Source organism: Anser brachyrhynchus (assembly GCF_964034855.1).
Source record: "Anser brachyrhynchus genome assembly, chromosome: Z".
In the NCBI taxonomy this organism is placed as follows: domain Eukaryota; kingdom Metazoa; phylum Chordata; class Aves; order Anseriformes; family Anatidae; genus Anser; species Anser brachyrhynchus.
In genome coordinates, this window is record NC_137697.1 from 69,917,182 (window position 1) to 69,944,550 (window position 27,369).

General features: G+C 43.1%; 1 protein-coding gene and 1 long non-coding RNA gene across 12 annotated transcripts in view; one reads left to right on the forward strand and one right to left on the reverse strand.

The window, feature by feature from the left end:
* Nucleotides 1-27,369, reverse strand: part of PALM2AKAP2 (PALM2 and AKAP2 fusion) — a 257,742-nt gene that overhangs the window by 147,625 nt on the left and 82,748 nt on the right. For all 9 annotated transcript variants that reach the window (XM_080573326.1, XM_080573327.1, XM_080573329.1 and 6 more), the window contains exons 4-5: nucleotides 4,870-4,984; nucleotides 4,259-4,280 (exon numbers count right to left, since the gene is read on the reverse strand). In XM_080573326.1, coding sequence (XP_080429452.1) covers nucleotides 4,259-4,280; nucleotides 4,870-4,984 — 137 coding nt within the window. The remainder of the gene's footprint in view (nucleotides 1-4,258; nucleotides 4,281-4,869; nucleotides 4,985-27,369) is intronic.
* Nucleotides 4,996-26,707, forward strand: LOC308185369. 3 transcript variants are annotated; one of them, XR_013943329.1, is made up of 3 exons: nucleotides 4,996-13,227; nucleotides 13,437-19,528; nucleotides 20,040-26,707. It is a non-coding gene; the product is annotated as an uncharacterized lncRNA (long non-coding RNA). The 3 variants fall into 3 exon arrangements; XR_013943330.1 differs by having other exon boundaries at nucleotides 13,437-19,360; nucleotides 19,468-26,707; XR_013943328.1 differs by having other exon boundaries at nucleotides 13,437-26,707.

Here is a 27,369-nt window from a genome sequence, read left to right on the forward strand (position 1 = left end):
GTGTATGTTCCTCTGCAGTGCCTGTGCAAGGAAGTGAGCTGACCACCTTGTCATTAGCATTGCCAAAGTCCATCGGTAAGCCAGGTCAGTTTTGCAGCTTGGTGGCGAGATCCTTACTCTGATGCTCTTCATGCCTGTGGATCTTAGTATGGGTTTTGTTTTGATTTGTTTTGTTTTGTTTTGCCTCCTGTGTCAGGAGACAATGCCCATGCTAGTGTCAGCTGCCGCCAACGTTGACTCAGTTTAGAAACTTTTCTGGATGTTACTTAGAACAACAACAACAAAAAAAAGTTGCTTGAGGGATCCTGAAAATCTCTAATTACTGGGCAGAGTAAGGAATGCTGTGGTGGGGGTGAGGGTGGTGGGATTCTCACTTACTTTCTTCTGAAGCACATGGTGGTGCCACATGTCAAAGACAGGATGTTTGACTAGGAGGTGGGGCTTGAATCATTCTGTCAGTTCCTATTTCCCCCTCACCCCCACAACCCCAGATGAAAAGAACATGCTCGTCTCCCTTTATCTCACTGGCAACAAGGTCTGTTTCATTTAGCACCTCTAAAAGCAATAATAAGAGAGCAATTTTACAAGGAGCGACTGAGACACAATTAACATTTTGTTCGCATGGGGAGTAAGACAGAACATAAATCAAAGCTTTTGAACTGACTCCATTCAATACCTTCATTTCAACCTTTGATGAGTTATTAATATATAAGAATGCCATAAAACATATCCTGTGGCTTTTTGTACTACTTAAAACAAACTGCATTTTAGGATTATGGCACTTCTCCATATGATCAGACAAACAAAGTGCTTGGGAACACTTACGGGGCCCTATAATCCTTCAAGGGTGCTTACACAAAACCAAAGCTTCAGAACTGCTCAGAACAGCTCTCACACAGAGGCTCATGACCAGATGCCAGAGGAGCTCATTTTCCAAGGGCTCGATTATCTTTAAAATGTCTGACTACCACTAAAACGAGTGCCTAAGGTCTTCTGCACATACCGGCCCCCAGGGCAGGGCTGCTCCCCCTGTGAAGCCATCTGGGGCTGCCGGGGGTTATGTCAGAGGGAACAGAGACTGCAACGTCCCCACCACATTTGTAAGACCGGGAGCACAGGGCTAAGCAGGCAGTTTTGCTAAGAGCTGTGTGGCCCGGCTCTGAATGTAGCTGGGTGGCCAGTGCTGCCGTAGCTGTGGCAGCCATGCATTCTAACAGATGCAGGTCTGATTAAAAAGTTGCTTATCTTTTGGGTTTTAGACTCAGAAGCACGGAATCATAGAATATCCTGAATTGGAAGGGGCCCGTAGTTATCATCGAGTCCAACTCCTGCTTAAAACTGTACAACTGAAAAACAGTCACTGAACAGGTTTTGTAAGACACGTGGAAAGCACCCTACAAAAATCTGCTTTCTGATCCTCTGAGGACGTGCTCCACTGCTTTGCTGTTGGGCAGCACTGCTGATCCAGATCGGAGCAGAGGAAACCAGACGAGCCTCTAAGCAAGGCGCTGTGAACTACACCATCCAGGTCAGGTTTCCAGAGCCACATCTTTGCCAAATATATGCTAACACACACTGGATGCAAACCGAGGTTTGTGCAGTCTGTACTTACTGCAGTTGTGGCTTCTGTGTGTTGGCTGAAGTGGCAGCATGCAGTTTGCATACAGCCGGCTGAAAGTTGCAGGGGATGAACTTACCCAAGGGTAAGTACAGCAGCCAAGGGAGCCACATCAGATCTTAACGGGGCTTTTATTTTATATGCACATTGAGCCACAAACACACACACATGTGGAGTAAGAGCTGCTTTATTTCACGTGGTTATCTATGAAGGCAAAATGAGTTCATACCCTGGAAAATGTGGGATTTGTGTTTCGTGTGCCTGGGTGATCTCAAGCTCAGAAATGTTCTTTGCCTAACACAGCCATTTCCTGGGAACGGTGGGAAGGACACCGAGAGCCACTTGGCTGGTCACTGGTGCTCACCACAACTTCTCCCCTTTCCTCATTGCCTTCACCTCGACCCTTTGGGCTCTGAGCTCTCTGTAGTTGAAACACCATCACCACCTTATATATGGCACAAAAGCATGCACAGGGATGCAGTGGTGAGGCAAACCACTTTCTGCACCATCACCATGTTTAGAATAAAGGGACAGATGGACCACAGCAAACTAATGTGAGATTTATGGACTCAAAGTCTCTCAGGATACAGCAGTAATTCATGTATGTGTAGGTTCGTGTACGTATTTTACTCAGCTTTCCTGTACTATGAAATGACTCCTCCCATTTTCCCTTGCAGCATGTGTTATACAGATGTTTGACAGACAGATGACAGGTCTGCTACAACAAAGCAAGCCCTACATATTTCTGAAAGGAGGAAAACTCTACGTTATCAAACTGCTCACAGCTAGCAATGTACGTGTGCACTTCTTACTGTGATCAGCTACCCTCACAGACTGTTGTTGGACAGCAGAAAACAGAGGACCAGCTCTGTTTTTTCCACATGGAGATGCATGGCCACGTCATGCCTAGAGTGGGAGGCAGGCCTGGGTCAACAGGATGGCCTGCAGCCTCGATCTTCTTTAGAGCATCGGAGTACAGTCTGCTTCTTCATAAAACCGTCTAGAGGATGACCCAGGCCCACCTCAGCCCAGCAGGACTGATTGTCAAGAGGAAGGGATAAGATGTAAACAGAGGGGCTTGAAGAGAAGAGGTACTGGTTTAACTTATCTCTATCCCCTGCTCCCTCTGCTTACACATTGATGCTGCCAGCAGTCTGTTGCCTTAGACATTATTTTGCAGTTTTCTGTTAGCCTTGCAGAAATCAAAAACTGTCCTTCTGGCTCAGTCCGTGAGGGTGAGATCTGCTGAAATCAGGCAAAATCTGGGGTGTAGTGAGGTTCCTCTTGAGCCCAATGAAGTACTACAAGTAGGTATGCTATGGGAAGAGTCCCTAGGGGAAACTACTGCTTCACATGTGCTAACTGGGTTTTCCCTTGGTTCCTGTTTTATCATAACCCACATGAAGAGACAGTCTGTGTCTTGCAGGAGTCACAAAGGTTCCTGTCAACTTTAAGTGCTTATTCCTGTAGGCACTGATTCTCTTTTGGAAACTTATCAATGACAGTGAAACTCTGCACAGGCACAAGATATTTGCCATTTTGGAACTTTATTTGCTTTTTGATAGCCAACTTCAAATGCTTTGGGAAGGAGGAAACATAAATTCTTACAAAGGAGTATCCTATCTGGGACTTCTGTGTTTTTTGGCAACTGGAGTTAGCCTAAACCTTGAATTATATTATTAATGGAAGTGAAAATTTCTGAACTGGATCTTTGAGCTAAAAAGAAAACCTTCTTACTAGATAATATTAATACCCCCCAAAAGAAACTCCTCTAAACAGATCTGGATCAGCTCATACACTGTATGTTAACCTTCAGCTGTGTCCTATATGTTAGGATCATCCTACATATTCCCTGTCTATGCTTAAACTACAGGTGGACATGGCTTTGTCAGTAGCTGGAGGAGCTAGTTGCGGCCTCAGCATTTCACATCTTGTCAGTTCAAAGATAGGTCCTGAGAATGAGTGTCTAGAGTACTGATTTATCTGCAGGTGGAGCAGCATGCTGTCCTTCCTGAGTCCTAAGGGTCCTGGAGATGCACTGCAAGGGTTTATCTAGCTCTTGGTCAACAAGCCACATTTATGCTCTCCCAGACACCTACATTTATATCTTAGTATTTAGACTGATCACACATAGTGTCACACTGAGTTCATAAACCAGAAATTACTACATCCTCATCCACCTAAGCAAGGATTTCCTTCTGTGACATCATCACACAGAAAATATCATTCATTAGTGAAATAATCTAATTTTAATCAAAAGCAAGTTGTTCCTGCAAATGAGGAATATTCCACATTGTATTTAACAGTTTATGAACAGTATGAGCACATGGAGGGGAGAGGATTTATCATGAGTAGGTGAAAAGGAAAGTTGTATGATGCCTATTTCAAGTCATACATGACTTTCTTTTCCCTTGCATGCACATAAGAATAGCTGGAGCTCTACCAAAGGAATACTGCCCCATAGCAACAGTGATATTTGTGCTTGCACTATAGCAACACCACAGGACAAGGTAATGTCTCTAGCAATAAATCAGAAGCATGCAATGAACAGAGGAATCCCCATTCTGTAAACTTTTGCAAGAAAGCTATGTAACAACTCTTGCTAACCTCAAAACAAAACAGGAGTAAAAAGGCACTTACCACCATCCTGGTGTGCAAAAGTCTGTGAATAGAGAAAGAAAAAAAAAGGAAGATCGGTTAAAGCTTTCATATTTTGGGTAAAATTTGCACGAAGTCTTGATTTTTTCTGCTATGACTGCTCATAAGGCTCTTTGTCGTTGTTAAATGGGAACCTAGGGCTGCGGCTCCTCACGTTTAGATGCAATTAGAGGCCAAAGGAGAGGGACGTGGTGTAACTGAAAGGAGAACATTCACAGTTTTTTGCAGGCAATACCATTCAGAAGTGCCATCTGTGGCACTTTGAGATGACTTCCAGGCATCCTGATTATCTTTTAGTGGTGCCGAAAGCTCACATGGTTTCCCTGTAGATAAGCTGGGGAGATATTGTCTGAAACCCCCATTTTGAAAAGGTTGGAATGGGAAGGGCAAATGCAAATAACCCACCCAAAATAGATCTGACACTTCTATATCTTTTCTGCTCTTGTTCATCCTGGTTTGAGCTGAATACTCTGTAACTGGCCACAACCTTCCTGTAAATGTTAAATTATAACTGCTATTTTGAATCAGTTCTAACAGTCTACCTTGATTTCAATCTATGCCCCAAGTGTCTTTTTTTTTTTTTTTGTAAATACCTTTTGCAAGTTGTCAAAGGATTTCTCAGTCTCCTTTAGCTTCTCCAAAATGATTTGTTCTTTGGCAGATATTTGGGATTCCTCACTTTCTAATTTCTGTATTTCTTGTTCCAGCCTGTGGAAGACACACAAACATGCACATACAAACAAAAACAAAACATGTAAAAACTATTTTGTTGAGCTGTAGTTGCCTAGGTATCAATTAGCATTTCAAATGTTATCAGGAACACCTTTCATACTTGTTATTCACAACTGACTTTCAGAAACATGAAGGTCATGTAAATTGTTTGTAAAATAGATCTATTCAGGACAAAAACAATACATCTCTTATTATGCACTTCTGCAAAAATATGTGCAGATTAACTAAAAATATACCTCACTTAAAAATATACCTTCACCCTGATTCCTGTAACATCTCTTAGATGCACACTTTCATTTTAGAAGCTTCAGTACTGAATATAACCATAAAAATTCAGTAATGATTAGAGGAATGGGTATCTTTTACTGTCACCACACTACAGACAATGGAACTGGAAACAGCTGTTGGAAGCTGGCAGTCAACCAGTTGTATTGGGAGTTATTCTAGAACCTGTACTTTGTCCACTTTCCAAAACAAAACCCATGGGTTGGTGCTTTCTTCTAGGACAGCCAAAAGCCTTGGATATCTATCCATGCTTCATGCTGTTACTGGATGGTACAGAGGACCCTAGGGGTTCACATAATAAAATACATAGGGTGTACAGAAAATAGTTTTATTCTTTTAGGCAGCAAGCATTAAGCACTCTTCTTGATCTTGTCGCTATCTAAGAGCACTCCTTAAGATGTGATTCATTCTGATTTGGCATACACTTTAACCAGAAACATGCGGGGTTAGATTCTCCATTACTTTAACTCAAACCTCCTTTTATTGCCATGATTTATACCTGTAATATGAAGCAATATTGTATTTTTTTTCCCCTTCTATTTTTAGGTATACCACTATCTCTATTTTCTTACTTTTTGCCAAAAATAAAAAGGAAAAAAAGAAAGGATCTGTAAAATTTGAGCTCAGATGAATACTTTCAGTTACCTAAGACTTCAAACAGTTGCCTTTTGCCTTGGAAATGAGCTGTAGCTGCTCACAGCTTGTTGGACCATACTTCTGTGAAACATTGTCCAGTATTTGCACAAAGAGAGGCAGCCCTTCCTTATCCACAGCTCCTTGCTCCTGCCTTTCTGCCACCATTTCCCATGTGAATGATCAGGGCACTGATCCAGTCTAAAGTGACATATTTTTGCTCTTCCTCAACCCTGCTTGGCACAGGGCTTCGTTAATGCTTGTTCAATCAGAAGGCAGAGGGCAAGGAGAAAGCAACCATGCACAGACAGACAGGGAAGGATTGCTCCTCTCAGGAGCTTGACAGCTTGGGTTGTTTGTGAAATTAATATGTCTAAATATAGATGCAGGGGTCTAACTCTCAGGCACCCACCTGGGAAATTCTTCCATACTTTCTGGTTGTGCAAGGACAAAAGTTGCATGGCACTTGCTGAGAATGCTTTAGATTAGAGGGAAGTCAAAGAGTTGCAGCCTCAAATTGTTGTGGATTGAAAAAAAGGCAGATTTTGCTCTCTTGAAGTATGCCAATAATGAACAACCTCAAATTCCCCATAGTTTGTCAAACTGCCTAGTTTCTTTCTCAAAGGAAACCCCCTAATGTCCAAATAGAAATGACCTAATTTTAGTGATTTTAAAAAGCACTGTTGGAAACTAGAGTTCCAATCCACTTCATGTTTTCTCCAAATTAATACAAAAAGTTTAAGAATGCAAAATATTTTGTTCTGCTGAAATGGAACAATTTGATATGGGGTGAATTTTTCAGAGAGAAAGCTTTCAAAAATACCATTTCATCTCAAGTTTTCTTCCCAGAATTTTTATTTTTAATAGCTATTGAAGTGAAAACATCATTTGTCACTGAGGTCAGCCAAGGCCACACTCATACTTAATGAATTTAGAAGTCAACAGAAAGGTGTCTTCTTTTCCTTCCCTGTTCCTGCGAGTGATGAGTACATTCATGTATGTTTATACCTCACTGATAAAGGCACCTGAATTATTCTGTTCTGATGAAGTTACATCGTTAAGCTGGGTGAGTGGGGGTTTATTGGTATGTTTCTTTTCTTCCTAAGTGAATTGCTCAGCAGCATTTCCAGAGTACCTATTGTATAGCCTGGTGCATTTTGCTAGTCATGTGATCAAGGAGGAGACTGGAAAATGGGAGTGTGTAGAAGTCACCACCAACAAAATACATGGGAAGAAAGAGGTTCTATTTCTTTCAAATGAGCTGGACAGTAGTTAATCATTTATGACAATGAAAACACTGAGTATATGTGGAGTAAGGCAACTCATTTGATGTGGATAAGACTGTAAATGCATGTAGACCCCTTGCAACTTGAGGTGATCGTAAACATGTTTATTTTTATTTTTATTATTTTTTTTTGTGCACTGGTTCAAAACTGTGGAAGTTTTGTCATGAGTTGTTTGTACTTCCAAGAAAAGTTTGCTTTCAGACATGCACATGCACATATGCTCATGCGCTTGTATATGCACACTTAGCATTTGCTTAGATTTATTATTTCTTACTTTCTAGCTATCTGCTTTTTGTTGTTGTTTTTACTTGTTTGTGTCCCTTTTAACCTTCCCTTCTGGTTTATTTCTTCAAATTCTGCTTCATTCATGTCAGACTACTGTTGTCATTAAAACAAGTTGTGCAAATGAAACATTACATTACCCTATTCTGATGACATTTCTTTCCCCCGACTTTTCTTCCATTCCTTCTAAAAGCAGTAATAACAGCAACTTGCTAAAGAGAGAAGGAATTGAGACGTAGCTGCTAGCATTTAGAGACTTGGGTAGAGCTGATAGGGACACAGATCTCCTATGTGACACTGAGTAAGAATGCATAAAACCACAAACCTTAAGTGCAAATTGCCCTTCTTCCACTGAAATCTGTGCAAGCAGACTGAGAGTCTCCTAGGCCCTGTGTAAAAAAGGTCTAGTACTAGGAAAACTGACAGAGCCAGCTAAAATACTGAATTCCTAGTTGTGGCAGGAAAAATATGGATCATTCAGCAGTGTTCAGCTAGAAAGTACCATGTTACACAGCACAGGGATCATTTACCTAACATTAATATCCACAGGAGGTTGTTTTATTCCTTTCGCTCATTTTTTATACAACTTTCATCCGTAATCTTTAGGTTTAAAGGCTGAGGTAATGTTGCTAGGGTACCAGAGGTAACAGAAATACCCAGGAGCACAGTTTCCATGTTGTATATATTCATTAGTAAACTACCTAGGCATCATGGACCTCACTGGAAAATATTTCTTTAGTAGGCACCTAGAGTCTTCACTATCTCCTTTAGGCTGCCTATTTGCATAGGAGCCAGCAATGCAAAAATTAAAATCGTAATACAAACTGAAAGTTGGTTTGCACCCTTTATTTTTTTTTTTTAGTTAAATATCATACCACTAAAATTGCCAAGGGACAATGAGAAATGCCTGCTGTTTTAGTAACAACAGACACATGCAAATTTGGCCTGAGAAACAAAAGCACTAATATCACATCAGTTTTGGGCAGCATGCCATATAATGTTCTAAACAGCAATAAATCCATCAGAGTACACATTTGCACGCACATACATATACAAAGTCCTTACATTCTTCCTGTGTAAGCTTGCTAAATATTCAATAATGTCCCTTTCTTCAAGCCCAGTTTAAAAAGGATGTGTTTTAATTGTCATTTGACACCTGGTAAGGAAACCCTGTAATTCCCTTCTTCCTGGCTTCTTAGCAGATTTCAGGCTATAGTTTGAAAGACAGCCATAACAATTAAGCTACCAAATAAACAACTACAGCATCAGGAGTGCTGTAGAGAATAAATATGAAAGAAAATGGAGCTCGAGACGGAATAGAAGTGGTGTAAAATGAGCCATTAGTATTGCTGTTTCTTGGTCCGAGTAGTTTTCTGATTACTCGGATCTGCTCAAATGTTGCCAAAAGGAGAAAAAATGGTTGTGTAGCTGTGAGTTGGTTTGTCATGGGTAGTTCTTCACAGTAGATGTACACAGGACCCTATTTCTCCAGATACCACGGGAAGAAAGAGGGGAGATTTTGTCACTCAGAAACCTAAATGTACCTGGCCTCTGGGCCGTCTGAGTTATGAAAACAATGTAGTATCCCATGTGTTCCTTGGACTCTGCACCAAGAATAATGGTCATTAAACCCAGTAGAACTGCCTGGCCTTGTTTACGGCAATGTCCCACTATGAAATGGAAGAAATTCTGAGCAGAACCATTCAATACCGCAGGGGAGGAGGGTGCACACCTGTCAAAGTCTGGTCTGTGCCTGGTGGGATTTCAGCTGGTGTCAGCAGGGTGCGCAGTCACATTTCTGAGAGAAGAGGGGAAAGATGCGAGTGAACTTTCCTGCAGAGACACTGTGATCAGGGACCAAACTTGCTCTTGGTGAGCACAGAAAACTGTTTAATTCAGGTGACAAATGAGGGCATTGAGCAGGGAGAGCTAAGTGGTAAAGAGGGAGGAGAGGTTTGATACTGTGGTGTACGTACAGGTGCATTTATGTTTGCACTCAGTATCCAGCAAACATTATGGGCTCAGCTTGGTGCTTCAGTCTGAAGGGAGTGAATGGATTATCTCTAGGTGAAGGATTTCATCTGTTTCCTATGCTAAGATGTTGAAACCCATGGATTTGGGCTCCTCTCTGATGAAAGGCAGAGTCTGTTGCAGTACAAGGTGCCTTGGGAGGGACCCGGAGCAGTATCCTCAGGGCACTCAGACAACTGTATGGATCCACAGTCCTCGCAACAAGAACACACAGACCTCAAGTAAGCAGCACCATGCCTGAGGACAACATAGCCTCCTCTGTCCAGATCATCAGCTCTGGCACACACATGCTCTCTGGAAATAACTGCATTTGGAAGAAATGCTGTTTCCCAGCAGTGTTTTTTTTTTTTTTTTTTTTTTTTTTTTTTCCAGGGTGGGATGGTAACAGCATTATAAGCGGGGAGAACAGTGTCAGGTTTAAAGACCAGTTCTTTAGCCCCTACTAGCTCTGCATGATGGGTTGCACCCCACAACCTGAGAAATACTCATGCCATTTCTGTAGTGAAGAAAGAGGCATAATAGAAATGATGTCTGTGGCATACACACTGATGTGTCAGTGGAAAAAAGAACATTAATCAGCATGAATAAGGAAAATATACAAGTATTCAGAACTTATGAGGAAAACAGGAAAGACTTAATCAGAGTAAACACTCAAAGGGAAAAGGTAACGGATGCGTATGTAGAGTGGGGGATGGCTCAGCTGCAAAGTGTGTATTTTGCTTTTGCTTGACTGACAACCCAAATCAACCTGGTATAAAAGGCACAAAAAATTCATGGGTCTGTAATTAGTGCCGCGTCTCTCAGAGCTGAAAATCTGAGGTGTTACACGTGGTATTAAAATGACAGATTCGCAAGCAGTGAACTGCAACAAATCCCTCTGATGCTTACTATACAGAAAGTTGAACACCAAGTTCAGGGAGACTTGGGCCTGCCAATAGGGATGAATCTGATCTCTGCTCAGACTCAGTATGCATCTAGCCCTCATGAAGCTTTTGACCACAGAGCAAAAACAGAAAGTGTGGAAGTCTTTCTTCTTTTGTGGGCAACTGAAACTTAACATGCAGGGTCCATCTTTCTGAAAGCACAAAGCCATGTGCCTCTTACTGCAGTGCAAAAGAGTGCTGGCTAAAATGCTCGACCCCACGGGTGTCTTACTCCTACTTCTTAGCCACTATAAGGGATTTTTAGGGTAGCAGGGTAAACTACTCCCATTCAGAATAACCTCAGAAAATTAACTTGCAAGGGAAAGAATGAGAGACTTTGAATCAGAGTGGGGAACAGGTTCCCTCTGCAAGATGTGCAAAGTCTTGCATCTGGGCTCTGTAAACCAACACAAGCAGGGAAGATATGAGGAACTGTACCCTAAATCCCAATCCAGAACCTCTGCCCTTTATGTACTTCCTACACCCATATCAACTGCCAGATGTCAGTAACCTGGCTGTAAACCAAGAAATGGGTCCATTTACGTATATGCCACAGCCATGAACACCACCATTCTGCTGTAGGAGAGTGGGAAATCACTAACTAATACCTGGTTTATTTTCAGCTTTGGCTTCATTTTCTTAGCAAACACTGGCAGTGGTGCTACAACTAGGTGTAACATCTGTGGATGTCTCTGTGTATCTACATGTGGCTAGTGCTGATGGTGAAAAAAAATGCTTGATTTCAGGTCTGCTGCAGGATCTGAAATGGGATTCCAGAGTTGAGCAATTTGGTGCCTCTTAGTTTAGTCTTTCTGCAGAGCTCATCCTTTTTGAACAGCTCACCCTCAAAGAGGAAAGCTGGAAGTGCACATCTTATGATTTCCAAAAGGGTGTTGTTTACAGGGTGCAGCTGATAATCAAGAGCAGCAAACTTAATTAGCATCTTTGAAAAGGCAAAGCCTCCATGACTGGAATGACTGGGAATACATTATCACTAATCGGTACTTATAAATGAGATTCAGGCATGATGCTGAATGAGTTGCTCTGGAAATCTATATGTATCTTCCTGGGTACATAGGAAGGGAAACCGTTCCTTTCACCAGGCAAAAGTTACATCCCAGTGCCAGCTGAAGTCTGCATAATTCCATCTGTTGTTTACCATAGATGTGTACATGAACATGAACAGAAAGCAATCTATGTATTCATATTTTACATCTGCCTGATTTAGGACCAGGTTAGACCCTGCTATGTTAACCAAATCAAGGCCAGCAAGTCAAGTATTGGCCATAGGATTTCTTCAGCTAAACATGATGAGCTGTAAAACCCAACAATCTTTATCCTGAGTTAATAAACTGTTGCCTGTTCTGGATGTAAAATGTTTTGTGGAGAACGTTGATCTGGAATTGCCAAAGTTATATGGCTGAGTCCTTTCCTTCCCAAAGAAACACCAAGTTGGTGTACTAATTTATGTCAGTGGTTTTTAATTTGTCATTTTTGTTTTTTCATTGCCTGTTTTTTCCCTGTTTTAGAAGCATGTTATATCTCATTCCAGTATCACCTTCTCATATGACCTTAATACTCTGCTTCTTGCCCCCATGGTATTTACAGCCCACACCTGTTAGTAGACATTTAGAAATATGAATCTTCCAAGGCCAGGTTCTTCCAGTCTACTTCAAGCAGATGTCTCCAGCCTGCGTGAGGTTACAACCTCAAAGCTACCCAGGCTACACCGCCCTGCCCCAGGAGAGGGCCCGCCACCAGCTGGAAATTGGTGATTCACCGTGTCTCGGATGCTTGCCCTCACAGAGGAGCACCACATTGCTTGACACTCCTTTGGGAAATGGATGTGGAAAAAAAAATTCTTTGGTCTGAACTCAGCTCCCTGGCCAGTCACCAAGGAGGTGAAAGAGCCAGGAGTCTTCTTACTCTCCTCTCACCTGCTTGCACCTGAGCTCTTTGGTCTGAAAGTTCCCATTTGCGCTCCTGACCAGGCTCCATAGAGGACCTGGCAGATCTTACTGAGTCCCTATATCTCCCTGACTGGCTGAGTAAAGACCCTGGTAGCTTAACCCACCCCAGCAGAGCCTGGCTCTCCTCTTGGAGCACCTGTGCTTAGAGCAATTAGCAGCACAGTCAACTGAAAAAACGTATTCAGGCTCCTCTTAGTGAAGCACGGTTTTGTGTCATTGCTTCACCATTGCTATTGTTTTCTCTTCTCTCAGCCCTGAGACAGGACAGGCATGTGGTTCCCCTCCACACCAAGCCCTGAATGTGGAGGTATGCACCCAGAGACTAGAAAAGCAACACAGGTGTGGCCAGCTCTGTGAAAAACAGCTTGCTGAGATGTTGCAGCTATGCACATGAAAATCCATTTCAGTTTAGTAACGGATGCCAGCAGCTCAGCTGTACTGTGGGCTGCATTATTTGTAGCTTGGGAGAGGCTCAAGGAATAAAGGGAGAGCAACTGAGGGATGACTTTAGAGCGCCCCTCCTTCCGTAGTGCAGCAGGGCTGGCTGGGTTAGAATGGGTGCACAACCCAAACGCACGCTTGGGCAGCACCCACACCAGCAGCTTCCAAGGAAGGAGGATGTTTGTGTGCCGCTCCTACACATACCAGTGCAGTGGGGATACACATTCAGTTACCTAGCAGCATCGAGAGGGAAGGCAGGGAGCCTAGAAAAGGGCACAGGTTTTACCTCCACCTTGCTCTTTAGTGAAGAGAAGTAAAAAAACATGAAAGTTATTTCCCCTGAAGAGGTTGCAGCCCTCCATGTACAGGCAAGTAAAACATTTTTTTGTCCCCAATTTACAAAGCCAGCTGAGCAGCAAACCTGAATCCTTTGTGTCGCAGCAGAGTGGCCACGAGAACAGCCTCGCAGCCAGCTGGTGCAAGGTGGGCTCTGTAACCTCCAGGTGAAGTGGTTGTCCACAGTAGAAACTTGGGCAAGTGCTGGTTGTTTATTTTCTATCCTTATTAAAAATTACAGCTGCTTCTGGAGGGGCCATGCCAGAAACACAATCAACTTCAGCAAGCTTGGATGCTGCACCAAAAAGCGAAATGCATTGGGCCACCAGGAAGCCTGTACACATGCCTGTGGAGAGATTCCTCCCCTGCTTATTTTAGCACTCCTTATCCCACCTACCCTACAGGGAGATCAGGTACCTGCTGCCGCATAGGCTCCAACTTGCTGTCCAAGGGATCACTCTTTTCTTAAATTCAGTGGTGAGGTTTGGTGGTGGCTGCTGGAGGGCTGAGGCACCCTCAACAATTGTTTGGGGTTTAACTGCTTTTCTGACAAGCAGCAACCATACTGGGACAAACTCTCAAAAGCAGAAAGGTCGTTGAGCAATCAGGGAGCTGGAGAAATGCCACAGCCAACAGAGGAATGTTGATGCTAGGGCTGAGCTAGCATCAACAGCCCCAGCACACCGATACTGTTTTCTGCTGATACAGTGCAGGGGAGCAGAGGACAGAAAAACAAGCTCTAAACCAAGCCTGCCCATCTCGTTGTCCATTCCTTTTCTTCCACTTTTTCTCTTTCCTTTCCTTCCTTCCTACCGCTTGCTGCATCCCCTCATTCCTGTGTCCCTGGTGGACCCATCTGTTCACCACCCCAGCTCCACCGGTTATTTCTCCAGTTATAACACCCTAGTTCCTATTAAAACATTATTCCCATGTGCACTGTCTCCTCGTTGTTCTTTCTTTACCTTTCGTCTCACCTTCAAATCAGACAAACACATTCACATTTGACCATTCACTCCTATCTGCTGGCTGGCTCCCTTGTTGCTTTCGCTAAAGGTTATACACCTCAGTAAAGAAAGATTCAGAGCACAGGGGACCATGATTCACAGGGGACCAATACCCTTCCAGCTTCTAGGGTGAAGCCTGATAAAAGTATGCATCTATAAAAGTTATACAAAGGGTAAAATCTAAACACTGTCTGCAACTGATGAGAACAGCCACACTTCAAGGGAGGGAGTCCTTGTGTCCTCAAGTGTAGTAATATGTTATACACAACTATATCTAAATGTATATATGATATAAAGTGTTTTATAACATGCTATAAAATATAATTTATAAGATATGATGCATAGATGTAACAGCCTAAAAATTATCATTTTCCTTCTGTTGCATTTCTGCTTGCCATAACCACTGGGAAATGATGCACCAGTGCAGCCACTGATGTTGGGAGATGTCTGAAGCAATGGGCACCTTGTCAGTAGAGTGCAGGTTTCAATCTATGTATAGGAGAGCTTTCACCTGAAAAGGCCTGGGCAAAACTTTATGAGTCCACCAGAGTCAAGAGAGTTAATGGATTTTTGAGACACTTGGCATTGTTTCCCCCCCTCTATGCTTCCTTGCGGTGTGCTTGTGGCTGTTTTGCTCAGAGGGCAGCACTGGGGTGCAGCAGGACGATGGATCAGGACCACTGCACGCAGGCGCTCCCTGGGCTGTTCTGGTCTCTGGTTCTGACCACCCAAGGAGAAGCAGCAGGAGCCTGTGTTACTCAGCCCCTTCGTGCAGACGCTCAGCAAAGACATTTTAACAGTGCCATACAAAAGCCTGTATGACTGAATGTGTGCAGACTTTCTGAGGAGAAGATAATCTTACACACCTAGCAACTGACCTAACAAAAAGTCATCTCTGTAGCCAACATACATATAGCAGAAGAAAGTATGTGCTACTGTTTTTCCCTGTTGTGAAGCACAATTCCTTTTGAGATGTATTTTTCTTCTTGTGCTCAGTTTATAGTGACAATTCTTTCCATCTGTCTTGAGCCAAAGATTTTATTTAATTTAATTATTTTTTTTTTACTCTCAGTGATATAAATATTTTTGATGTAAATATTATTCTTCCTCTGATCTACCTATTACTTAGATTGCCTAGGACAGATGCTAAGACAACTTGTCTGTGGTTACATCAGTATTTGCTTGTCTCTCTGCAGTGCAAGTGCTCACATGGCGCTTAGCAAACTCAGGCTCTTTGTTCTGTTGAAAAATACAGTAACGGCACAGCTGTGAAATAAAAAAATATCATGGACAATTCTAATTTTCCGAGTATGCTGATAAGATGCTGAAGTCCTTTATTGACATGAAGAAATGCACTCAGTTTTCAGTTGCAAGTGCTGTACTTTTGAAGAAATTATTTGAAATTATGCACTGAACTCCACTGTAATATCTCTGCTCCGACTGTTCGCACATGGTGTCTAACTAAACACGAGAACCAACAAACACAGTATTACTTTAATGCCCATTCAAGTTGATGAGAAGATTAATGGAAATTTAAGGTGAGTATGTGCTTGTTGTTAATATACATGCTGGATTTATGACAGTCCAAGCCTAACCAGGAGTCCCTGAGGGACCACCTTAAAATGCTCTGATTTGAATATTTGCACTAATATATATACATGCAAGTATATGCAGACTAATTGAAGGACAAGCTTTTTCCTGGAACAGGCTGCTCGCTTTTCCTCTTGTGGATATTCCTTGTCACTCCTTGAATTCCTGCACAGGTATGCTCCACACCAGGCTCCGGAGCTCTCTGGCTCTGCTCAGAGTTACAGCAGCTTGTTCTTCACTGCCCACAAACGAGGCTTTCACTCCCATCCCGTACAGGATGTTTTGAACCCCTCCCTATCCCCATCATGTCTGGCTCTTAGCAATTTAGGAGCAAATGGCTCTTTCGTATGGCTATTGATTATCTCTGAAATGCTGCAATAGCTGTTTATTGGAAGAGCAATATTGTCAAAGAAGCAAGCATGGGCTAGAGCTGCTTTATCCCTGCTGTAGCCTCCAGAAAATCACTTTGCCTGCCTGTTTCACTGTCTTGATCCAATACATTTTGCCAATCCTATATGGTCCAATCATTCTTCAGACCATGTTTCTCCCAGGCAGATATGTTAGCTATTATTATTAATTCCAGATAATTGTGTACATGTGAGGTTTCTAGGATCTTGGTTTGACTTGAGTCATATAGGTTTCTAATGATTGCATGGGCTTTTTAGCGGATTTCTGGTGCAAACAAATAAATATCTATTCACTTTCTTTATGAATATTCTGCAGTGGTTGCCTAAATCATGCTGTTGCAAGGAGGATGGTGCCTTTAAATCTATTTATTGGTTTAAGAAGTGCTGCCCTACACCCAGCACTCTGACCTAAATCACCCTGTGTGATTGATGGAATATAGTCAAGGAATAGGTGTCTGAGAATAATGCAGAAAATGAAAATGAGCTCCAGAGAATTTAGGCTGCTACACAGAAAATGTGCAAACCCATCCAGAGGTATTATAATTGGTGTGATGACACCTTCCCTCTATCTTGGCCATCATATGGCTGTTAAAGCCCAACTACTTTACTATGACGGAGAGCTGCAGCTTACAGAGTTCACATCTGCCTTGCTCTGACCTTTTGTACTCAACCTTTCCTTGCCTTTTGTGTTGGACTTTAGTCATGGACTGCCTGAACCTGTAAACACCTTCCGCAGCCCCCGACAAAGGGAGCTAGGTGGGTATGTGCGGCTGTAAATCAGCGTGCCTTAGCCACTGAGCTTTACTAGGTCCCTTTAAAAATTCCCCATGTTATGTGCCCCTCGCAGATACACAAATGCATTCCCCTGCGTGTCTGCCAAGAGCAGAACAGGGACAGAAGCGACGCGGTGGGGCAGGAAGGGAACACCCAGTAGGAGCTGTTGCTTGTTTTGTTTGCTTCTTGTCGCAAACAGTTCCTTGGACTTGAGCGCTGCAAATCTATCCTCTGCTGTCATTCACTTGCAGGAACTCACAGTCCATTTTTCTAGGGTGAAGGCTGGTGCGAGGCGAGGACTGTGTCCTCTGGGAATGGACAGCCCATCATGCACCACCAGCAACGAGCAAGGCACCAGGCTGCTGCTGCCCTGACCTGCTTCGTGGGTCTGAGCTACACTACAGCTCTCACTGATTTTTTTATTTATTTATTTGTTTTGTTTTGTTTGTTTTGTTTTGTTTTGCTTATTTATTTGTGCTTGGTGGCAAACATCCCTGCACTACCAGAAAGCCTTGGAACAAACATAACCTCAACAGGGAGAGATTTCGCCCTGGTGGGACAACCCCAAGGTTATCCAAAGTGCTCCTGTGGAGGCAAATCAAGCCAATCAGGAAGCCCCTAGAACCGCGGACTGTGTTCGGCTTGTTGTTTCCACCCTCAGACATTTCCTGCTATTGTTCTCGTCATTTTCTCTGAGTGTCTGTGGGGCCATTGGGTGGTGCTGCTACTGCCGGTAAGGGATTTAGGGAGACCTCCTGTCCTTGTGGGCACACGAGGAGCTTGGTGCTGTTCCTCTCACAAACTCCTAGCATGAATTTCCGGCATACAAGTGCAAGGAAGGTGGGACCGAGGTGATAACTGGATCTTGGTTAGCAAAGCAAAGTGCTTTTCCCACTGGCTGTGCTCAGGAACAGGCAAGAATGAAATCGTGTCATAAAACAATGAATGAGTTTTGGCTGGAGAAGTTGCTTACCACCCCAGGAGAAGCAGAGGGTGGGTGGGTGGCAGGAGCAGCAAGTCTGGGATTTACTGAGAGCAGCAGAAAGCTGAGGAAATTTGGGATGTGTTTTGGAAATGGACTGCCTTAGTTTTAACTGTCATCTAGAGCCTGATTTTCTCTTCTCAGGAATACAGGAGGTTATCTGCAATGGCCCTATTCCATTCCAATGCCCATATCTTACTGTCTTACTTTCATCAGAGGCATCTCACAAGCTTTTCCTGCAGTGGGAGGGATGGAGAAGAGCAGGGTGCTGCACATCCTGTGCTCTGGTGTCGGCTGGAGGTCACACCAAACCAGCTCCTACACCCCGACCTGAGGGTATTTGGTCCTTTCGTTTTCATACACAGTACCAGAATTCCCCATGCCGAGGAGAAACTATGAGATGAAATTCTTGTGCAGAAAACATTTAAAAAGTCTGCAGAGAGATACTTCCTTGGAAGCGTTGTATCATTTCTGAGCTGCATGAGCAAGAAGAGCCAGCTACACAGCTGTAGGAATGAAGAAATGAGTGGGGAAAAGAGATCTGAAATCGATCAGGACTTACTTTTCTAGCCCTTTGTTCCACATTACCCAGCATCAGCCACACCTGAGTCATTGCTGTCTGATCACTCTTGGTGCTGCAGTGTGAATAAAAAAGGACAGTGAGACTAACAACGTGGCCATGTCCTCCTTTTCATTTTCCACCATGGATCATAAGTCCCCCCTGCTGCCTCATGGAAAGTTGGAACTGAGCTTGATTTTAATTGTGGGAAGCTGAAAAGTTTGTCTTCACTTTGCACTGAATGTTTGTGGTAAGAGTCAGCTGACAGCTTCCTGCCTGCGTGGGTCTTAGCCGGGTGAAATTCTTGACCTCTGGACTTCCCAAGAGCCATACAAGTTCCAAGTCAGGATAAAGCAGACATCTGGGCTGAGTCAGTTCAGGGAGAGAAAAACAGCCAGTACAACACCTGCAGCCCAGGGTGAGTTAGGAAAGGGATTACCTTCCTTTTCAGAAGAACCTCTGAAATTACGCCAGGGTCTACATTTTGATGGTTGGCCCATGGGTGTTTATAGGGCTTAGCAGAAAGATGGCACAGGACTGCACTTCTGAGAGCAAATATCATAGAAGACACCTCAAAATATCTAGCAGTGAGGGTAACTCCTACTTTCTAATAAATTTCTTTGTTTAAAATAAATTTTGTCTGCAACAACCTGAGGAAACCAAGCATAGCCTGATGGGTTCCTGTCTACGATCCCAGAAGATCCTTGTGACCTCAAGGGGCTGGTTCACTTTGTCATGTTTTAGTGGATCCCATGACTACATAAAACACCCTCCCAGTGGTTTCACCTGTGGGAACAACTGCAATGCCAGAAACAGCGGTGTTGAGTGACTGAGTGGGAAGAGGAACAGGTCTGTAACACACCTCTAGAAATTCCTGCTACATAACTAGGGAAAAGAGAATAAAATTTTGTAGGTCTTTCCAAAAGCCTTAACAATTCACTGCAGGTTTTTTTTAGTCTAATAGTGATCTTAAGGATACTGGCCTGAAGAAAATCTCAGCTGAGTCTCAGCAAACCTGTGAGTATTCTTAGTTTTACCCACCACATTCATTTCCTCTTCTCCTTTCTGTGCCCGCTATGTTTTTACATTGGCATTTGAACAATGCATTCACGAAAAACAAGTTCTTGTAAGAATTGGCAATAACGAGTGTGAGACCATGGTGAAAGTCTGCTCAGATTTATAGAACTGGCAGAATATTTTCATTTGCTTCATCTAAAATTTCACAGCAATATAAGACCAAGGGGAAAGGTGTTGCAGATGCCCGTGTTATTTAAAGAGGCTATGTTCCATTTCCAAGTTTGTTGATGGAGCTAAATGCACACACCCTAAGGGGTGTATGAAGTTAAGAACTTACCAACCAGTTTCTGGTACCAAGTTCCAAACGATGTAAATAGACACCTTCATGGACTTACAAGACTTAGAAGTGATAGAGGTGCTCTTGAAAATGGGATGCAGGTACTTCTGAAATTTTATCTCCTCCGATTTCCATGCCAACTGGGGTATAATTATGAACATTTATTGTTTGAAGGGGCTTATCTATGGATTTTTATGGTTGGTGATATAGCACTAGATGATGGAGCACTACTGGAAGCCATGAATTCCAACAGGAGAGTTAAACAGGCATTAAGTGAAGGTACGTATATAGTTCCAGTAGTTTGAATAGAAGAACTGATGGACTTGGATATAAGTACATATAGGTGTGTCTGTCTGACTTAAGGCTTAAAAGGGTAATGACATTAATCTGTAGAAAGAGCACAAAAGAAAGACTGTTGTCCCAGTCCTTCAAAATGGGCAGACCAAAAATGAAAGTAAACTGAACTAAATTACCTTAGTAATGCCTTAATTCAAATAAGGCATAGAAGCTGACAGCAGCAACAATATTCAGGGATGTGGAATGGCATTAGTTACATTACCTTTACCACTAGATGAGGGCAGCTGGAAGCAAAGACCACCGAGATGACTGGCCAAGGGGCTGGCAGGTTAGTCTCCGAGCACCAGATGGACACCACCAACTGTCTAAATGCTTTCTCCCTCATTTGTAATTGGCCTCATTTGTGGCTGAGCTCCCTGGCTCTGCCTGCAGTTCTCAGCTCTGCTGTTGGCAGCCACCTTGGCACACACCCTGCAGCCAGCGTGCAAGCTCCCATCGGTGTGACAGTCCCTGCAGGAACTGTGCCTTTACTGGTCATGCCCTACTCTAACAACATTTCTCATTAGCAGTGTAAAACACCGACGGCACCATTTCTTTCCATCCTGCTTTTTTTTTTTTTTTTTGGTATTTTTGTATTCATGTCAGCTGTTGTGACCAGTCACAAAGGGATATTTTGTGATGTTGGTGCAGAACAGCTGGTATTTGACATCTTACACTATGTTAACATTGGTAAGTAGGAGTTGAGTCTTCTAGATATGCAGATTTGTGCTCAAATCAATTGCATCTATAAATCTCCCTGGCTTCTTCCCATGGATTCAACCCCAAACTAAGGCCTTCTGGCTATAGGGGTCCTCTGGTTGCTGTATGACTCCTCCTGTGTGGCTGGGACTTGCAGAAGCAAGATCAGAAACTCCTCTTACAGAAATTCTACTTTTATTTGTGCCTGTCTTCTTCCCTGGAATGTCCTCTTTGGGAAGTATCCAAGTGTTGAAGCCAGTAAGTCATTGAAAAGCTCCATTTCTGTAAAACAAGGGAATCTGGGAACAGCCTCGTGCTGAACTCCAAAGAATTTGGTGTGGATTGGTTTGTAGAAGGACACAAACCATCACTTGTCCAAGTTGGTTTGCCTGCTTCAGGCTAATTTTAAGTGGTATGAGGTTTGAGCCTAAAGATGAGAGGAACATTTACTTGCCTTGGAAAGACTGGTCATGCAGCAACCACCGATGTGACTGCACAGCCCAGGAGGTGACTGCTGTCATGCACAGGGCTCAGTGGCAATGTTAGCATTGGTGTCATGTAGGAGGGCTCTTCCTGGCTCTTTGGCATGGTGCTCACAGTATTATTTCTGCCCTTTTTGTGATTTACCACAGAGTTAGGGAAGAACATGATAGAAGCTATCAAAAGCCAGAGGGCACTAAATGAAGTGATGCTGCAGAGATCTAAAACCAAGAAGATGGAGCCAGGCTCTTTTCAGTGGTGCCCTGTCACAGGACAAGAGGCAGTGGGCAAAAAAGGTTATGTCTAAACATCAGGAGGCACTCCTTGCCCTGAGAGGTTGTGGAGTCTCCTTCCTGGGGTATATTCAAAAGCTGCCTGGGCACAGTCCTGGGCAGCTGCTCTGTGTGGCCCTGCTTCACCTGTGGGTCTGGACCAGATGGCCTCCAAAGGTCCCTTCCAACCTCAACCCTTCTCTGATTCTGTGAAGAAAGCTGTGTGTTTGTCTCACAACACATTTGCACATCACAAGTGGGTGCTGTTGAGACAGAAAGCAGAAACTGTTTCCAAAGGTGACCAGGCAGACAGCCCTGACACCACTTTCCTGATGGCACAGTCGGCTGGGACAGAAAGCAGAGGGCTGCTGCAGCTCTTGAGCAAGTCAGTACAACTGCAAACACCCAACTCTCAGCCAAAAGGGATGGGGGATGAAGGAGGATCGTTTTCTCCAACAGGAAACCAGCAAGAGCCAGGGAGAGCCATGCTCAGGTTATCAGGCTGGTGCAAATGGTGCAGGCAATCACGGCTGAGTTATTTTCCCTCAGAAACACAAGTTTTGGTGTCATGGCTTACCAACAGAGCCAGCAGGTGACTTGGTGCAGCATGTCTGCTGCTGCTTAATCTTACAGGAAGGAGTGTGAAGTTGTGCTTCACCGCACGCTTGTGGAGGGATGTGGCTCGTAATGCATCTTGCCTAGCACGTGGTGAGGTGATGCACTCATGAGGCTGGGCCCTACTCTCTTTCTACAGTCAGGATCTCTTAAACACCGACCAGACAGAAGCGCTCTCAAAGTCTGTGTCCAAGGGGCCACAAAAATATGACATGGAGATGCAACTTTTTAATAAATAGTGCTGAACTTCCCACACAGCCCAGGGCTATTTTCCCTTTTCTCATTTCCCTGCTGAGCCTCATCTCTTCCTGTAACAGACAGCATGGTGTTGCACATCACACTGTATGAAATGCTTGTTTAGCAGGGTTTTGTCCTCTAACAAAAATAACACAGCAAATACTCTGACACTCCAAATATAACTCGGTGGACCTGGGGAGCATGACAGAACGGCCCCAAACGCCAACCTCTGCTCATGCTCCTGCAACAGCTTGTACTGTCATGAAGGTCACATATGAGCTTCCCTTTCTGCTTCCCGTTCTTGCTGCCTTGGCAATTGGAGGGGATTGCTCTGCACAGGCAGCAGCTGCTCGGGGACAGAAACAGGTCTGCCAGAGTGGTGAAGGATCAAGGAGAGGTGGCCAGGTCCAGCTACTCAAAAAGAAAAAAAAAAAAAAAAAAAAAGGATAATAATAAAAAATCCCCACCGCTGCGGGTATAAGCAGATTTTATAGGGTGGGATTTCTGGGGGATGAGTTTCTCTGCAGCGTATGGGGCCCTCTAGTGAGCTTGGCCGCGATAACAGTTCCTGGGAAGAAGCTGTCTACTTGCACACTTTGCTCAGTGTTTTCACAAGACAATTTCACACACCAGCTGCCAGCAAGGTACCCACACACACTTTAACCATAGTTGCCACTGGAAGCTGAAAGGAGCAGAGCCAGAGACCTGGTGCTTACGTTTATGTGACACTGGATTGCTAGTCCTGGTAATTGCTGCAATGCAAAGCACCACGTCCACAAAGTCCTGCCAACGCGCTGTGCCTCTGAGCAGACCATGGTGCTCTGAAGCCTACAGCCAGTGTCACGAAGCCTGGGTGCAGCTAGGTTTGTCCAGCCAGGGATAATATGAGCACAGGAGGGTGTCTGGGCATTCCAGGTGTCACCACGTGACTCCTGGCCCTCCAATGACACTTCCAACTTTCAACATAGCCACTCGTGTTTCCAAGCAAGTTTGTCTTGCTGCTTTTAGCTGCCTCAGAAAACTGGAAGGGAACCTCACCTGGTCAGTTTAATCTCATTGAATTCTGGGACCTGCCTCATGGGTGAAAATTTCATGTCCACCAGCCTGTCTCTGGAACAGCAGTAAATCGTGAGCTTGGTAATTGGAATAACAACACACTGCTTCATGTTCTCTTGAATTGTCATTGAAGCCCTGACCTGCAAACATTAGGATACCAAATTAGCTTTCAGTGTGTCATTATTAGTCCCTGTGAATATGAGAGCACACATCTGGAAGCATTTGCTATTTCATTGTGTGTCTGTTTATTCAGGCTGTGGGCATGAGAGACAAAATGTAATTAGCTTTACTGCCCTGCAGCCCAGTAAATACAGTATTGTCATTGCTAGTAACAGGTCCCAGGCTTTGTAGAAGCTTTGCAAGGTCCTTAGGCTCTGTCTTTACTCACCCTTTTAGTTTGACTACAGTCTTATGACATAGCTACAGTTTATAGACAGCAGTGCTAAACTGGTGTTTTTTATTATTATTATTATTTTCTTTTTCTTTTCTTTTATTTACTTATAAAGAGACATTTATGACCCCACTATATTGATTTGATGCAGAGGAAGGCAGGCTTAATGCCACAGCTGGAGCCTGGAAAGAGGGACACAGGATGCTGTGAAGAGTCAGTAGAATCACAGAATCATTAAGGTTGGAAAAGACCTCCAAGATCATCTGGTCCAACCATCCCCCTACCACCAATGCCACCCACTAAACCATGTCCCTAAGCACCATGTCCAAACTTTCCTTGAACACCACCAGGGACGGTGACTCCACCACTTCCTTGAGCAACCTGTTCCAATGCTGACCACTCTTTCTGAGAAGAAATGTCTCCTCATTTCCAACCTGAACCTCCCCTGGCACAACTTGAGGCCATTCCCTCTAGTCCTATCACTAGTTACCTGAGAGAAGAGGCCGACCCCCAGCTCCCCACACCTTCCTTTCAAATAGTTGTAGAGATCAGTGACGTCTCTCCTGAGCCTCCCCTTCTCCAGATCAAACACCCCCAGCTCCCTCAGCCGCCCCTCACAGGACTTGTGCTCCAGGCCCTTCACCAGCTTCGTAGCCCTTCTCTGGACACACTGCAGGGCCTCGATGTCTTTCTTGTAGTGAGGGGCCCAAAACTGAACACAGTACTCAAGGTGCGGCTTCACCAGAGCAGAGTACAGGGGGACGATCACCTCCCTGGTCCTGCTGGCCACACTATTCTTGATACCGGCCAGGATGCCTTTGGCCTTTCTGGCCACCTGGGCACACTGCCGGCTCGTGTTCAGGTGAGCATCAACCAACACCTCCAGATCCTTTTTCTCTGCACAGCTTTTCCAGGCACTCTCCTCCAAGTCTGTAGCATTCAAGAGGAGGACAGGGCAGGATAAGAGGAGACAGGGCACAGGCTGACCCTGGAACCCCCATGGATACGAGCAACCTAATAATGGTCAGACCAAGACATGCAGACCTAGATCAGGACAAAACTGCTCTAGGATCAAACAGAAGAACAAAGAACAAGTATCTAACAGATATGTTACACTCTATATTCAGAAAATTTGGATCTGACATGGAATTACAGGCCAGTGAAGAAAGACCAAAGCATGATGGTTTTTAGAAGATCCACAAGTTGTCTCAAGACTTAGGAGGAGGAAGCCATCAACGTCTGTATCACATTCTTCCTGACAAAGGGAAGGAAGAAACCCTCAACATCAACATAACATTTGCCCTGATGAGGAAGGACCTTGAGACACTGATGACTCACCATAGTCTTTATCTCTCTCAAGGGCTGATCCAAAGGGGCTTTGGAAGAGTGACTGCAAGAGCAAAGAAAGGGCTGTGTAATAGGAAGCGTAGGCACAGCAGTTTTAACTGTTATTCCTGAGGTTTTTCATGTATTATTATTTTTTTTTCCCTCAGTGTAATAATTAGACTGACATTGAAAACAATTCTGTTGTTAAATGGGTAGGATTTTGATTACCTGAACAATAAATTCTTGGCTTTGCATAAATGTGTGCTTCTTTTTCATCATAAAAATTTTGAATTGTCCCTTTGTAAATGGAGAACTGAGGTCTACTCTAATTCCACACATTCCACACTAAGGGCCTTAATCAATGGACTGTCTTTTTTTTTTTTTTTAACAAGATAATATTTCGGGATCTTTGGAGAGAATCTTCAGAAGAGTCTTCTTTTTTTTTTTTTCAAAATCTAGGTTCTCCAAAACTAATTTACACAAATAAGTCATTTTCTTCATCTTAAACTTATATGCTTACAAAATCCCCATCTCGAATGCTGCAACAATAAAATGGCATGTGAGTTTAATGTTATTAAATGTGATAGCAAACATTATTTCACAGCCTTTAATTATTCCATTATTTCATTATTTCACAGAGAAAGGCCAGACTACACTGAAATAATTATTCCATTATTTCATTATTTCACAGAGTCTACACTGAAATGTGAGTTTTGAATCAAGTTTACATCACTAGGTCTAGGGTACTAAACTGGAAGATTAGGAAATAGATACAGGAGATTGCTAGAGGAGAGGGGAGAAGGAAATTGATAGTTGTTGCATAAAAGCAGAAAGCCTTTCCATAGAAAGGCAAAACAAAGCTTTTTACTACAGTTCACTTCAAACACTTACTTGCTCTTTTTTTCAAATTATACAATGTTTAAGTAGTGTTTCCCTACCCTTTTCTTTCTGAAATCACCATCATTTTGTAGTAAGAGAGCTACTTTGAAACAGCAAACCAAAGTGCTGGAATATAACATTTAAGCATTTGAAAAAACTCCATACTCTTTTGTCCATTGAATTCTCCAGATGATTTGGTCTACTTAAAATGTCACTTTTCTTTGTATTTATGGAAAACAATTGCTTGGCTTGAATCAAAATTCTTATTTCCTGTTCCTTATAGTGTCCTCAGTCTAGGAGGAGGAATGTTACACAGATGTCAGACCTTCAGATATGCCAACTCATACAAAAAGACCATATAATTCTTCAAAAGAATATCAGGTGGATACTTCAAAAACCTGAGGCAACTATGATAGCATGAGACCAAAAATTCCTTCTTGGACTTTTCATCATCTAGTGAATTACTGTTATATCCTTATAATCATGGTAATAGTTGTTACATGAAAGCAAATTTCTATTATTACATGTTAATTAATAAAAAACATCTGTAACTCTGCTGTGAAAATCCCAATCTTTTGAGTTACTTCAGTGGAGGACAGATACATTTTCTTTCTAGACTGATGTGTGAGAACAATGACACAACAGTAGTATACTTTGCATGCAAATAAAATCCAGATCTGTTCTCAAAATTATTTTCTTCTTATTCCATAATTTTTCCCCCAGAAAGTTTTATTGCCTAAAATCCTTCAGGTGATCAGTTAGTCCCGTGAGCAGAAAAAAAAGTCCTCTGTTCCTGTTAGGAGACTGAATACCCTAATTCATGATAATAAGTGTCTGGGAGGCTGTAGATTACAAGACTAAGTGACACAAATGGACATCAAAATTTGGAAAGGCAGACGTCTCTGGTATTGCTGCTCTAATTTTATACAGATAAATTAATTTTTATTCTAGGTAGAGCTGTCTTTTTATTATTTTGTTATCCTGTATTCAAAGTAAGATAAATAAATGCAAGCAATCCTATTACCACACCAGAAACAGGGAATGCATAAAACATTGTCCTTGGGACTATATACTTGCACTATTGAACAAATGACTTTTGACATTGATCCATCAGAAGCGTTCTCCCATGGTCCATAGATACATCAGATTTTGCCTGGCATAGAATCCAACTTTATCCTTTAAACTGTGGCAAAAAGAGAAAACGCATCGCTTC